A 15065-nucleotide genomic window follows, 5' to 3' on the forward strand; every position below is an offset into this window, starting at 1 on the left:
TTCTTTGCCGTATTTGACATTGTTGTGTGTCCTTCGGCACAGCTAGCAGCCACACAATATTGTAATGCTTCGCAAACACCTCAAAACGAAAAGAAATAGTCACACCAACACTCCCCAAGCGAGCCTCGCTAAACGCTGCCCGACCGGCCTCCTCACCCCGCCGTGACTGGCAGCGCCACCCCAGGCCACTGCAGCAGCTCTCTCCGACACCCAGCTTTTATTATTATTATAATAATGATGATGATGATGATGATGCTTTATTATTGGGGTGTGTTAAAGAGGCCGACATGGTTTCGGCACACCTCCCACTTCTAGCACACTCTAGCGCTGTGTCGCGGAAAACAGACGACGCAGTCGTATGCTTTCGATAGAATGCTGTCGTCTGCTTGCTGCATTTGTAAACATAAGCACGTTTGTGATCAAGGTTGCCTAAAAACCCACATTATGACTACCTTCGTTTATTCAAGTCGTTTAAATATTCTTGAGAAAGCTGCCGATTGATGCAGTTGAATACGTTGGCAGCATGATGTATTCTCTCTCTGCAATGGAAAAAAAAAAAGCTCAGAAGCAAATGCATTGTTGAGTAAAGAGTGTTGGACAATAATTGATGAGGTTGTTCTTTTTCTTTCACAGACAATGCACATTCACGTTAACGAGGCTGCTGCTGCTCAAGCCGCTCGGCAATGAGGTGGCGTTCATCACCATTGCCGTCAAAATGCAGGTGGGTGCTTCGTCTTCCCCGCAGGAGTCGCACTTAACGCTGTTAAAGCACCGGCGGAATTTAACCAAATTATTAAGCTAGTTTATATGTGGAAACAAAACTCCTGCACTCGGTGTCAACCATCTTGCGCTACATTGTCGAGGCAGCGTAGCTTCCGCAGTCCCCTAATGATGTCAGAACTGCTTGAGCCAGCAGCTGAGATGCACATGCTTTCGCAGCAGCATGGGACTGAAACACTGGAAGCTGCACTAGCATTGACAACGCAGCACAAAAGAGTTGACACCGAGTATAGATATAACAAGGCCGTAGTGTGGGTTTTTCAATGTTGCCTGTTAGTGTCCATTTCGGAGCACAGATGTGCTGTGTCGGCATTTGACTTGTAGTCACATCCTCACCGATTAAACATGAATCTCAAGAATCCCGATGGAACAGAGACACAGCACTCATATTCAATATCTGCCTTGTGTTTACCTCTGGTAGGGGACACAGAAAATCCTGCACTATGCCCCTTTTGTTTGGGGAGGTGTTGGTTGGTACTACTCTAAGCAAAGTGCACACGGATGCACCCTAATCTTTGTCTTTTTAAGCAATGGTTCTGTCTTTCGAGAGAAATTATGTCTCTTCCCTTCTCTCCATTCTCATCTCCTTGGGAGCGAGATAGTTTAGATGTTTGGTGTTTTTGCTCTTCCCACACATGTGCATGTTGTGGCTGATTACCAGCTTACCATATTTAATGTGCCATATTTTTTCACCTATAAGTCCCTGAAAATGGCTGTTTTCATGGAAAAGATTGTAGATAAGTCTCACTTTTATGTTTGTACAATCAATGCGGCAAAACTACATTGATAAGCCCATGTGTACTATTGTGATCAGAGAATATGCGTAAGATGGAGCCAGTTTCAATATTCTCTCCAATGAATCGAACGAAAAAATTAACCCGCGAGGCAAATTTGTGCAGTTAAAGGGATACTGAAATTAAAATTAAAATATACCTTTCACGCTCTGAACCAAGTTAAACATGCTCCACAAAATCTGCTAATGAAAATTGCACGGTCGTATTTTGAACGGATGGCTATATTTTTCGTTCCAAACGGTCGATACCAGCGAGTGCCCCAAGAGCAGCCATCGAAAGCATAATCCCTCTTGGTAGATCCAGGGCCTTTAAGGCATTTGTGACACCATGGTTAACTTCACGGGCAAGGCTGGCATGGTTGTGAGCTTGGCCATTTGATGGCATTGTTGCATTACAACCTGGCCGTTCGAAATGCCCGATGACTGCTTCTGCAATGCCAGTGGATGCGAAAAAGTGACCCACCTCCGTTTCAAAGTTCCCACCTCCCCGCTCCCCTCGGGGGTTGATGAGGCGCAAGAGAGAAGGGAAATCTGGTTCAAACAAGTTTAATGGTCTACATGCGCTCGGGGCTTGGGGGTGTGCTTTCTCGGAGCGGTGCTGCTTTTATGGGAGGGGGACTTAAAGACATTTGAAGTAGCTCTGGGAGCATCCACCAGGTGCAATCTGGTGATCCGTTTATTCATGTCAAATAATGTTTAGGTGTCTTTCCAGACAAAAAAAATAGATGTCGCTGTGGTGTGGCCAGAACATGATTGACATTTAGACAGTAAAATAGGCGCTAGAATTTGGTTGCAGTGTCCCTCTAAGGTCCGTTCTTATGAAAACAAACAAATATAAATTGCACTGTCCTGTGAGACTCATCAACTTAAATTTTTGAAAAAGCCGGAACTTGTAGACCAGAAAATATGGTTCACTTATCTTCCAATGTTCTAAAAACCCCATCGATCACGACAGCCTTTGTATCCACTGACATTTAATCGAGAATTCTTCTATTAACGACACAGTTGCACCTTTTCCCCCGATAGCTTAAACGACTATTTTTTTTTTCCTCGCAATTAAACGGCCGCAGAATAACAAGTTAAGATTTCAAAACTGGTCTTCTGCCTAATTGATGCACATGTTCAGAACTAATTACTTTGGCCCCTAGATATGTAAAAAGGGTCGTCCTAAGAACTTGTTGACTCCACTCCACACTCTTAGGGGCCATAAAAAATTGTATTATTATGACTGCAGTTTTTTTTGGATGTCAGCTTTACTTCCAAACAATCTTGCACACATTACTAAAAAAAAAATTGATTCCTACTACAATTTCTCTTGTTTAAAAAGTGTTCAATTAGATTACTTGATTACTCGAGAAGCAAAGTAGTTGGCTGTTACTCGAAAAAGAACCCGTGACGTTTCCGATTACTTCAGATTTTCAAAAGAACAAAATTTTCCGCCACTTTGGATATGGGTCTTTCGTACTGTCCGTTATTGGACTAGAATCGCTGAATTATAAACTATGTATCTTTTTAATCCACCAATTTCGGTGAACCACCCTCCTGTCAGACACTTGGTTCGAGAATTCCTCAATAGGAAACTTGTACAAACAAATGATGCCTTAGAAAAGGGGAGGGAAATAGTAATGGCTACAAGTAGTTTTATTGCTTTCCAAAATTAACCAGATTTCTCTTCTAATTGCTTTCTAGTAGAGTAATAAAATGATTGCAAAATTACTCAAAAGAGTAATTGATTACAAGTAATTTGATTTCCTGTAATGAGTACTGTACAAAGTTAGTACTTTGATCAGTTAGTTTAGGGTCGTCAAACTTTTGACGGAAGGGGGGAGAGGGTGATGTAGGCGATGCTCCCATTGGTCTGAAGCGCTGACGTCAGCATGCATCAACCTCCCCCTCTCTTTCCGGCTCTGACAAACTGACAGACACTGCCAGTTTTTCGTCCAAATGAGCACTTTTATTTCTGTCAGTCACTCACACAGCTGGCGGGGAGCCAGAGAGGAGGAGGCGCCATGCAACACCTCCTAAATAACAAAGCCGTAGAGCTGAATGAGATGATATAAAGGGGCCCTGCAAGGACTTTTTTTTACTGGTTTTAATTTGCACCGAACGTGAGCGCACTGAACGTAGTAACTTAATGAAACTTCTTTTCTCGAATTTCGCTTCATTTTAAAAGCTATAGGCAAATTAAAATTACAAAAACGAGCAAAAAATAACCTCCTTCATGACGTCTTTGGCCGCTCGAGTGGTCGGGAATTAGAGGAGGGGTAGTGAGCTCAGCGAGCGCTCACTCCGTGTCGATGGGTGGAGAGGGCGCCACTAAAGCATGTTCTAAATAGGCTGTATGAAGTGGGCAGCCAGGGCGGCTCGCATTGCATTTGCTGCGCGATTAAAGACTAATTCGACATGACACTTCATTGGCCACAAACGACAGCAAACACGGGGTAAAGATCAGTTCAAAACGGGAGCCACCTCGCGCTGCCATACCGCCAAATGGTGAACAGCAAGCCAAACCTGCGCCGAAGACCTTCGGAACGCTCGGAAGCGGTCGTGTCCTCGAGTCCGTAAACGACCGCAGCGCCGCCGCGTCCATTTGGGACCTTTCTACGTTCGCTGCTCGTCTGTGCTTGATCCCACTAGCCCTTTCTAGTATGCGCCGCCTTTTTTACTGCTTGGCGGTGGGTATGTCGACGGGTCATTTCTTGTTTCCGTACTTTATAAACTGCATTTGTTCGTTTTTCTGATCTAAAATACTGAACAAAAACTACTTCTATAAATAATTCAAACGATTCACGGCACTTATATTTTGTATTTAGACTAAAAAGAAGCTTTTAGTGGATCTGACCTATAGTAAGCCTAGGGCCAGAGACCTCACATTTCGCGCGCTTTCGGCAACGCAGGTTGCCCCCGTAGAAGGAGAAAGTTTCCGCGTCGTCCGGTTAAAATATGACGCACTGATATTTAGTTACTCTCTCCGTGCCCGCTGACTTGCCCGAACCACAAGAGACATGGAAACCGCAAAAAAGGTAGAGGCTTAAATATGATTGCGGGGCCCCTTTAATCAGAGGAGGCCTACCCTGGACAGAAATTTGAAACAAGTGCTGTGTCAGCGCTCTGCTTCGAGTTAAGTATGAGCCAAACGTTGACGCAATCGTTTTTCCAATCTGTGCCCCAGCGTTGCACTTCCCTGGTGATGCCATCTCATTCAGCACTACGGCTTTGTTATCTAGGAGGTGTTGCACCGCAGCACGGTGGAATACAGGTGTGCTCAGTTGCCGCTCTGCCATCGCCAGTTGTTCTTCGCTCTGGGTTTCCGTAGTAGCGGTGTGTGGGCTGTGATGTCTGTGTGGAGTTAAAGCAATGGATGCGGTGCACTCGACGAGTGATATGGATGCAGTTCGTTCCACGAGTGATATGGATGACCGTATCCATGGGCGTCGACATACTCTGACAGGCAGAGTACAGAAAAGGGGCGAAAAAAATTACATGAAGGTGCATTGGTGGATTTTTAGGGAATCTGTTAGCATGACCTTTGGGAAATGCCAAACATGTCCTCCTTTGGGAAATGCTAACACTGGCCCTGTAACAAGGTCAAAAAGAGGCAGTCAAAAAATAAAGAAAGGAAGAGAAAGCCAAAAGAGAAAAGTTACAGGGTCAGCATTAGCGTTTCCCAAAGGGGGACATGTGTGGCGTTTCTAAGGGTCATGCTAACGCATTCCCTATATGCTTTGCCTTTGAGAGACATAAATCTCTTACTGAAGTCTGTTGAACAGGAAGCTCTCAGAACTTTTAGAACTTTATGTGTGCCAGTTAGGTGGCATGTGATTTCATTCTTTTTATAACATGAGCGCTCCTTTAAGGAGGCCAATGACAAGCAGATGACGACTATGCAGTGCACACACGCGCGCTTCAGAAGGAGAGGGGCACAACGCCATACCAATCCTGAGAAGGATCATACCCCGTATTCTGCGCTGTCTCCTGCAAAAACCATGGTTGCTTCCCGCAATACTTGGATAAAAGCGGGAGACCATTGCAGTACTCTGCTCTGCAAGCGGAGCACATGCTACATAGCTCTAGTTCAATGGCCCTCCAACTTTTGGCTGTCACGGACCCCCTGACCCACTTAAAAACCATTCGGGAACCCCAATGCATTCTGCATCAGAAGTCTTGAGCAATGTTTTTTGAGTATTCTTTTTACTTTGCACGGATCCCCCAAAATCTTCTCGAGGACCTGGGAGTCCGCGGACCGCAGTTTGAGAATTGTTGCCCTTGTTGCTTGCAGTGAGAGTCTGTACGAAAAAGGCGGACATGTTCGGACCGCTCATTTTCTGTAGTTGACGGATGTGGCTCGTGGCGTTGCAGAGCTCCAAGAGGACTCTGCGCTCAAACGACATCCTGCTCCCAAACACCGGTGGCCTCCTGGACACAGAGCTGGACCTGTCGTTTTCTTTACAGGTGAGAGCCGGGAGACAGAAGCCCTCGAGGTTTCCGCGTTGCAAGTTTTAAAGCGTAATATACGAGTCTCCAGCATTAACCTTTTGACGGTCGCCGCCGTACATGTACGGAAGCAATTACACATTTGAAAGTGCCCACCTCAAAGCGAAACCACGCATACCGCGGGAAGAGTTGCTATTTGTTATGTCTTTGGTGAGCTATAAACATTATATTAGTACAGTGTTTTGCTTTGCTGGGGATATATTTTGTTTTAAAATTAGACCCATGTCGGCTGCTCCGGTGGTAGTGGCAACTAAAGCGCCAACTTCTCCGATTCAGACTTTTCACGCATCTCAAAAGCGAATTCAGAGGGTGGAGAAGCTCTCTGAAGTACCTCGAATTAAGAATCTGAAAGTGCCGAGATGTTGCGAGATCGGATGCGCCAAAATGAAATCGAATAGAGGAAAGGTGGCCACTTTCGCCGTCAATATTCCCATTTGATGCTTCTAAGCTTGAACAGTTTGCAAGCACTATAAGTGCTCCTGCCAGATAACTAAGAAAAAGCCTGCACATTTCCCTTTTCTTTATTCGATTCCTTTGCAAACAAAACCCCGACTGCTGGGGGACATCTTTTGGGAAAAGAACCTAGACCGTCGAAAGGTTAACCAGGCCGTGCCACTTCATATACCTTGCATGCTAATGCCGTCTCTTGCCATTGTTTTGAACTAGTGGTGCAGTTTGGAAATTCATGCATTTAGGCAGTGTGTAGGCCTCAGAAGTGTATCAAGGTTTTCCAGAAATTGTACTTCCAATTAAGACTGAAAGTTGCAGGAATCTGACAAGGTGAACACTGAGTGTAAACACTGAGCAGGAAGGTGAGGAAACTCCAACCACAGTCAGTCGATTGCTTTTGTATGTTGCTGCATTACCCCTTCGTCAAAAGAACGCCTATGACATGGTAGCATTTTGAGTTGCAAGATTTGCTGCAGAATTGTGAAAGATGTAAAATAAAACCGGGAAAAAATAATATTTGCCGGAGGGAGTTTCGAACCCAGAAAATTCTAAGCTAGAACAAAATGTAAGAAAACACATATATCTCTTGTCTATGGAATGTGCATAATTTTCTGGAAACTTCCAGTTGCATATAACGATCTCGTATCCCTCAATTACTGAGGTGTTTCAACCATATTTGTTTTTAGTACGACTCCCAGCTCCGACTTCACGTGGCCCTCCTAAAGTGCACGAGCACAGTTTATATCGCTCGTATTCCAAACCTCTTTGAGCTTTCTCTGCACGGGGAATTGCACACTTGTGCAATCAAAGCTAGGACAGATGCTACCCCACCGGTTATAAATGTGTCTGCATTGCACTGCCACCAGTCTCATGAAACTTCAGTGCTGGAGGCCCATTACACGTGCTGTCGGAAAAAGGTCGGCTGGCTGATGAAGCAGCAAACTGTACTGTTAACCCTTTTTGTCTTCACTGCTTCAATTTTTTCATAAATTGAGCAGAAGGATCGACCATTAAATTTAGCGAAATCTAGAGGCTGGAATTAGTGTCTCTAGGCCAGTTGTTCTCAAGCATGGATGTTGTCGGGGGCTCTTGGGGACCTGCCGAAGTGATGGGGGACCCCATGCCAGCGAGTGAAGTGGAAGGGGGGGGGGGGGGGGGGGGGGGTTATAAAATAAGACAACTAATTGCAGTGTGAAAAGGGCATCCTTTATTTACTGTTACAAACAGGAGAAGTGAGAAGCATCAAGTAAAAGGGTAGATGTATGGATAGATGGTAATGGCTGATCCTGTTATGACAGGCAGCGACCGGTCTGTGCTATTTAGCCAGGGTCAACAAAGAAGCAATTTTTATTCAAGAAAATGGGGGGGAGGGTTGAAGGTTAAGAGTTGAGGCAAGGGCTTTGCAGACCTCGGCATGTCCGTGGAACCCCATTTGAGAACTACTGCTCTAGGCAATAGAATTAGTTGTGCTCCAAAGTTCTAAAACTTTCCAATTAGTGGAAATTTTGAATATGAGGGGCTCGCAAACATGAAGAATCGGCCGTGTATAGTTTTTTTTTAACAACCTTTTGTGATGCTATTGACTTAGGAGCTAGCCCTAAAATGCATTCAGCGTTGAAATAGGATAATAACATAAAGAGTGAATTGACGTCTGGGAGACATTTGACTTTGGAAGTTTCAAAGCGTAAAAATGTGCAGTGTTCGCCCCAAAAATTCTGAACACGCGAACTGTGTCTTATCTTGTGGGAGTGCTACAGCCAAATTGGCTGCTCTGCAACATAGCATGCGAGGGAGCAGTTCAAGCAGGGAAGGTTGCCCGCTCAAGGCCATATTTGCCATATTGTCTGATCTTGTTGGACTGGCAGTCTACCCTTGTCACCACATAGGTATATACAGTTGGCAACAGGTGAAGAGCTTAGGGTAAGCTCCTTCTACCCCTTTCCACTTCAGGAGAGCAATTGCTGGAAAGGAGGGCGCCCCCCCTCTAGTATTCGCTGTGCCAAAATAGAAAGAAGTGAGAGGAGCTCCCCCCGAACCCATAACCTGTCGCCGACTAAAGGTGATAGCCAAAATGCTTGGTTATTGCATGCGTCGTTAGTTCTGTGGTGATCTTTCAGCTAAATGTTTTGGTATCTGTGCAGCTATGGAAAGAAATATTGAGTTCCTATTGGATGTCTAATAACAGGCAGTTTCGGTAGACTCCTGCACACCATTGACTTAGGGGAGACGATAGGCATAGACCACTCGTTCAGCCTTGACTGAGTGACCCCCCCCACCCCCCCCCCCCCCCCCCACCCCCCGCTTGTGCACAATAAGAGCTGCTGCTTTCATTGAGCAATATGTCACGGAGCCACCGCTTTGGCAGCTGCCAGGATAGTGCTCCAATTAGGTAAGATGCACCCTGTGGGTTCTTGACAAGTTTGGTGACCAATGTACTTATCGTTCATGGAAGCATTGAAAAGGTGTCATACTTGGGCCTGTCAATCCTTGCTCATCTGTAATGATTAGCTTTTGGGACTTGATGATGTTGGGTGGAGCAGGGAGTTGCAAGTGCTCGATTTGTGGACCAATTCGAGGAATGCAGTCCAAATGGCCTTGGCTGGGTAATTTCTTGACACACTCGATCACTTCTTTGAGAGTAGCAGTCTCTTTGCTATGGCAACATATGAAGCTCTGTTCAGTTACGTGACCACATCTATGTTATGGCTTTTTAGCAATTAATTACTGCTAATATAATGCACTCTTTAAATACTTGTTATATGACTTTCTTTAGAAAAGTGAAGTGTAATGCATCTAACGAGGCAAATTATTTCGTTGCTGCTTTCCATGTTCAGAGTTCTTGAAGGCATCTCTATGTGGCTGTTTTAAGTGACCGAATCCAAAATGATTCCAGCAATTATTCCGTTCACTTTGAGTTTGAGTGCAAATGCAACAGATACAAATATAAATGGGTGGGTCTACCTACGTGACACATCCCGGCTTCATTTTCTGAAACGACCTGCTTTCTGTTTTAAAGCTGTTCATTCCAAAGAAACACGTGTCCACTGTAAGCTTTCCCTAGTTGACTAACCGTTTCATTCGCAGTGGCAACACTGCCACACTTGGTGCCCATCCCACCACCAACGCGTTCACCTTGCTGCATGCTTTGCAACGCAGTACCCTCACTTCCTGAAGGGAGCCGGCGGGAGCAACAAGTTGCACGTGACGCTGCAGCGCAGGAAGCGGTACAAGAACCGTGCAATGCTGGGCTACAAGACCATAGCCACAGGCGTCATCAACATGTCGGAGGTGAGGACCGTGTCGTGGTAGCCAAACCTCTTGTGCTGACACGTCCTGCTAAGGGAAAGGAGCAAGCCGGCGGCGGTGCCACAGTTGCCTATTGTTTGTAAAGAGTCTAAGTTGTAGAGAGGGTCCAGCTCACGCAATGGGGAGCGTGTGCAGTTTAATGGCAGACGCCTCTGTCGGAGATTGGTTGCAAGTGCTCACGCGCTGCGTCATTGCGTGGCTAGGCGGAAAGCGGGCAGAAAGACGGAGGCTCTTGCGGACGAGCAATGCAGTTGTCACCTCTAGCTCGTTTTGCAGACGCGGCCCATAAATTACTAGACCCCAATCGAGCAGGTGGAAATTCTGTGCAATACAGGCTCTCTAATTGTTTGCTGCCACCTAGCGGTTGTCGCTGCCTACTCATCAAGAAGCAACTGTGACCTAGTGTGCCCGTCGTTATTACGACGGGATTTAAGGTTCTTACAAATTCTGCGCGTTCTCTCCGTAGCGCAGGACTTGAGTGAACGTAATCCGAGTGCAGTGGCTAAAAAGGACCCATTGATGAAAATCATCTGTTTGCCGCTAAGGTTGCCTTGGTCGGGGCTTGAGTTATGTCTGCTCTTTTCCTATGGTGCATGCATGCACGGACGGACGGGCAAATTTTTAGAAGCAGTTCTGCCGTGGAGCATTCCCCACTTGAACAATGTTGATTCCGAGAGCTGGTTTATGGATTTGTGTTTAACCATGATTGACAGTGCTGAGGCTCGTTGCGTTCCACTACGATGCGTTGCGTAGAGTTCAAATGAGGTGGCGCCACTGTACACATGGTGCCTTGATGCCTCTATTGCCAAACTATACTCCGTTTCACGATAACTTGGCGAACTGTCAAGGCTAGGGCCCCACAACCCAATCAGAGCTTCGGAGCGACGCATGTGACCCAATGTCACGGGAGCATTGGTGTCATCATGCCGAATTCGAGGCGCGAGGCCTGGAGGAATCGGCTATCGTCTGCTAGCCAAGAGTCGTCTGCTCCGAAACAAACTTCGGATGAACATCCACCACAGCAACGTATCTGTCTGATAGAATAGCAAGCACTTCGGGAAAAGTTCATGAGACAACCATACGCTCAATTTAGCCGCAAATTTGTGACGGTGCTTATGCCAGGGCGTAATGTGATGTTTTGAGCGGAAACGGCCGATTACACGGCTGCGAGCGCCGGCAATTGCCAAAGGGCACGGCGCTGCAAGGTGAAAATATCGAGCGGATACGGATGTGGCATCACTTTTTTTAGTTAAAATATATTTAAAACTCATAAATTTGTGCTTATTTATTCTTAATTCTTCATATCTTCTCGTTATAGATGGAATCGCACGAGTTCAATTGCCGTTAAGAAAAAAAGAAGCCTAGTACTACTTTTTCTTACAGAGGGCTTGGTTGCTGTGGCGGTAACGAGGCCCTGGTGGCCTCGGCTATGGAGCGTTATCACGCGCCTCGCTCCGGCGCCCTTATTGGGTCGCGAAGCCGGCTGTCCTAAGTGATTGTGATGCAGTCGGTCGCAGTGACACACAAAAAGGCGAACCAGCCCTGAGTGCGTCTCGCATGCCCAGGTGCTCCAGCGCCCCGTGGGGCGCGAGTTGGAGCTGCTGGGGGAGGAGAAGGAGCGCCCGGAGCCCGTGGCCCGCATCCAGGTGGAAGCCCTGAGCACCCACCCGGTCCAGGAGGAGCCCTGCGACGCCAGGCACAAGGCGCAGGGTCAGGGCCCAGGTGGGGACGTCTGGAAACAACTCGAGGCCGGCTTATACGGCACCGCTAGCTTATGCTGCATTAAGGCTGAACCGCATGTAAGCGATTTAGTGAGTGACGAGACAAGCAATGGGGGGGGGACGACAGCGACGAGAGTCAACGACGAGCGACGAGGATTGCTCACTGCTGCTTTTCGTGACGCTCGGTTTTTGGATTTCTAGAAAATGTCTCTCATTGCCTTGGTCGCTTGCTCCCGTCGCTTTCATGCAGCTTGCTTCGTAGTGCGACGGACCGAGCGACAGCAAAGTGGATCGCCGTCGCTTGTCTCGTCGCTCGCCAAATCGCTTACATGCGGCTTATACTTTATGCTACGAAAACCTCCGTCTGCTTATGCCCCAAGTCACGGGACATCTGTGGTTCAAAAACAAACCGTGGCAATCAGTTCAAAAAATAGTCTTGCATGCGACATTCGAGGTACAGACGTTCCAGTGACTTATGGCGTAACGCAAGAAAAACTAAACAAATGCTCCTTTGTGTGTGAGCCTTTAGACTGTGGGATATTTGCTACCAACACAGGTACCGATAGAGTACCAAAAGGTTGTCTCAACAGCGGCGGCGATCTCAAAGGAGCCGTTCAACCTAGTAGCGCAGTCCCCACATCTCCGCGGCAATATAGACGACGTTTAGGGCTACATTACCGCGGGTCAGTTCGATTAATTATACCTCCGTCGGTGCCAATGATCGTCTACCTTGTCTCACTCTCTCGAATATAGCGGAAGAGAAGACACACGTACCAAAGTAAGGACAGAGTCCAAGAGCATTTATTAGAACACTCCTAAAATGAACTACAATGTCCCCATCCAAAATGCCCCCCGCGCCGGCAAGGTAAGAAAAGGTCCTCACCTGGCCAGACGCGGGTTTCCGGAGAGCCAAAACCGGGAAAGCGTCGGAGAAGTCGCCGACACACGTCCGATCTCTTTCGCGGTCACCCGGACGAGTCCCTTTCCCGAAAGCGGGAAAACAAGAGGCGAAACCTCCTCGCCTGTCAGCAGTGATACGCATCCGAGCGGGGGAATGGAAATCGGTTCCCCCGGGAGAGAGTGAGAGGAGAGCCCCCCAAGCCAGGCGGCCCTCCACCTCGCGAACAGGTCGGAGCTCACGGTGAAGGCAGCCGAGCTTTCCGACCCGCAGCCATTATCGCAGCCATCGGGGAAGGGAGACCAGAAGAATCCCCACAAGACGGAGGAGAAACATGGGAGTTTATTCGTTTCAGTTATCCTTATTCCTCTTTTTAAAACTTTTATTTAGAGGATATGACACCCTATATGTGGAACAAAAGCTAAAATTAGCTTGCAGGAAAAAAAAAAAAAAAAAGTTAAGGAAAAGCATAAAGAAAAAAAAAAGGCTTGAGGTACACTTAAGCATTTCTTATGAATTGTGAATGCGAAAGCATGTAAGCCACTCATCCGCTCCCTTATTTCGTCTGCTGCATACTTTTCGTCACCGGTTAGCGCACGCACTCTCCTGGGCACGCTGACCTTGGACGCTCTGTGTTAACAGCGCACTGACGGACACGCAGTGCAATGGGGTGAGTGGTCATTGAAACTGATGTACAGCGGCCAATGGGAGCCCCGTCGACGCGCATCAGCCAATGGGACTGAAGCCGAAATCTATCAGTTTTACACCACTTCTTTGAGGTCAGGGAATTTAGGTGCTTTTGGCTAGTTTTTTGCTTGGTTTAATAGCTGGGAGCTGGCTTCACTTGGAGAAAGGACTTAAGGTGCCGTTTGGCGTGGCCCGCTTTATGAGACAGTTAATGCTTTTGCATTAAAATATATAGGCATTCAGCAATACACAGGGAACGAAATTGGTCTGCACAAAGTTGCTTGATACATGTGAAAGCAGTGTGATCAAAAGAGATGAGGTATTTGGACTTGCACAATTTCTAACTGAGCGGAATTATGAACACTCAAAATAAATAAAAAAAACTACTCTGCTAAGCCGCGAGATGTTGAAGACCTTGATTGAAGTTCGTGGCAGTAAAAAGTTTTAAGAGGCATGTAGTTCCATTCACTATTAGTGTGAGGAAAGAGGCTATATTTATGCGAGCAAAGATGCAAGTTACAGAAAATTTATGTCTAATCTGCAATTGTTCTTGATGCTAAGGGAGAAGAACACTGCACGAATAAGCCTGTTCACATACTCAGTGCAGCCTCGAGATAGCGCAAGGACAATGCTGCAACAGGACTAGCGTCAGTTTTTTCTCGGCTTTCAGTTAGTGCTGCATTGGATGTGTAAATAGGAGAAGACAAGTTCACATGCAGCGAAGTGCTGTTACTATGTCAATATTGTCGGCAGAACAGCAGGATTGAGCTCTAGGGCGAGACGTATTGTGGCTCGTTACACGGAGCCCCTTGTGTACATGCGTGGCCTTCTGGAACAATTGGCGTACAAGGTACGGCACGTACAACATTCGGACCTCAAATAAGTAACAGGGTTCTCGAATTCACCAGAACGCGACACTTTCAGAAATAACAAAAAGGTGCATCCGCTCCCAGGCATCGAACCTCGGTCCTTTGCATGGGAGCCAAGCACGATCGCCACTCGGCCACGGGCGTGCTTGCAACGTCGATCAACGCACAATGTCTGGTTCATGCCATTGCGTAGGTTGTGTTTATAGCGACTTATAGGCAGTACGCCGTTACGACAGTCATGCCAGAACCACTGGGACATCTGTATGCCCTACACAACACGAGAAGCTATGGTAGGCGCACCTGAATCATTCAACCTTTATGAGTCGGTTGCCTCTTTCACTCGGTCGTTGCTGCTGTTTTCATTGCTGTGGTCACAACCGACAAATCTTCTCTTCCTTTTGAAACTTCGGTAGTCATCGCGCCGAGCGCCAACTATGTGCAATGGCGGAAGCCACGAGAGACGGGCAGAAGTCCCAAAAAGACCTGTTCCAGCCAGTTCGGCGTTTTCCCGCTAGGTGCCGTTCGTTTTGCTGGAGTTGCAAATAGTGCTAAGTTAATGCAGTGTCTATGTGTTGAGTTAGCGTTGTCCTGCATGTTTAATCGGGCCTTTAGACTTGACTGGTTCGGCAGTGCTTGCGGGTGTGTGGCGTCGGTGCTTTTCGCATTGTACTTGGACATGGCATTGAAGAGCATCAAACTTTACCGTTTAATTGTAATCCCCAAACGACCACTTTTTACCAGTGTCGTGCCATGTACACTGCGCGGCACCATTAAAGCTAACACGACGCCTGTGCTTTGTCTTGCCTTTTACTCGGATGGAAAATTTACAAGCGCCAAACTTTACTACAGAGGTTACTCCCCTGAATGAGGGCATTCTGCAATTTTAATAGATTTTGTGGCAACCTTTTGGTTTCAACAGAAAAGAAGAAAAAGCAGCGGCCGCCTGTTCATGTGCAGTATCTCACTCTCTGCCTGTTCTTTGAAGTCCTTGAGTGTGTTTGTAGCAAGTGGCTGAATGCGCAATGGCACACTGTGCTTGAAAAAAAATTATGTCTATACTTTGCATA

The 15065-nt window shown here is 46.8% G+C and overlaps 1 protein-coding gene across 1 annotated transcript in view; it reads left to right on the plus strand.

The window, feature by feature from the left end:
* The window catches only part of LOC8023558 (phosphofurin acidic cluster sorting protein 1), a 99342-nt gene that overhangs the window by 18208 nt on the left and 66069 nt on the right, over positions 1-15065 (plus strand). Inside the window, exons 2-5 of the mRNA XM_029992995.3 lie at positions 634-721; positions 5933-6025; positions 9674-9805; positions 11389-11545. Of these exons, the coding sequence (XP_029848855.2) occupies positions 634-721; positions 5933-6025; positions 9674-9805; positions 11389-11545 (470 nt within the window). The remainder of the gene's footprint in view (positions 1-633; positions 722-5932; positions 6026-9673; positions 9806-11388; positions 11546-15065) is intronic.

This window comes from Ixodes scapularis, unplaced genomic scaffold (assembly GCF_016920785.2).
Source record: "Ixodes scapularis isolate PalLabHiFi unplaced genomic scaffold, ASM1692078v2 PGA_scaffold4__175_contigs__length_147842914, whole genome shotgun sequence".
NCBI lineage: Eukaryota > Metazoa > Arthropoda > Arachnida > Ixodida > Ixodidae > Ixodes > Ixodes scapularis.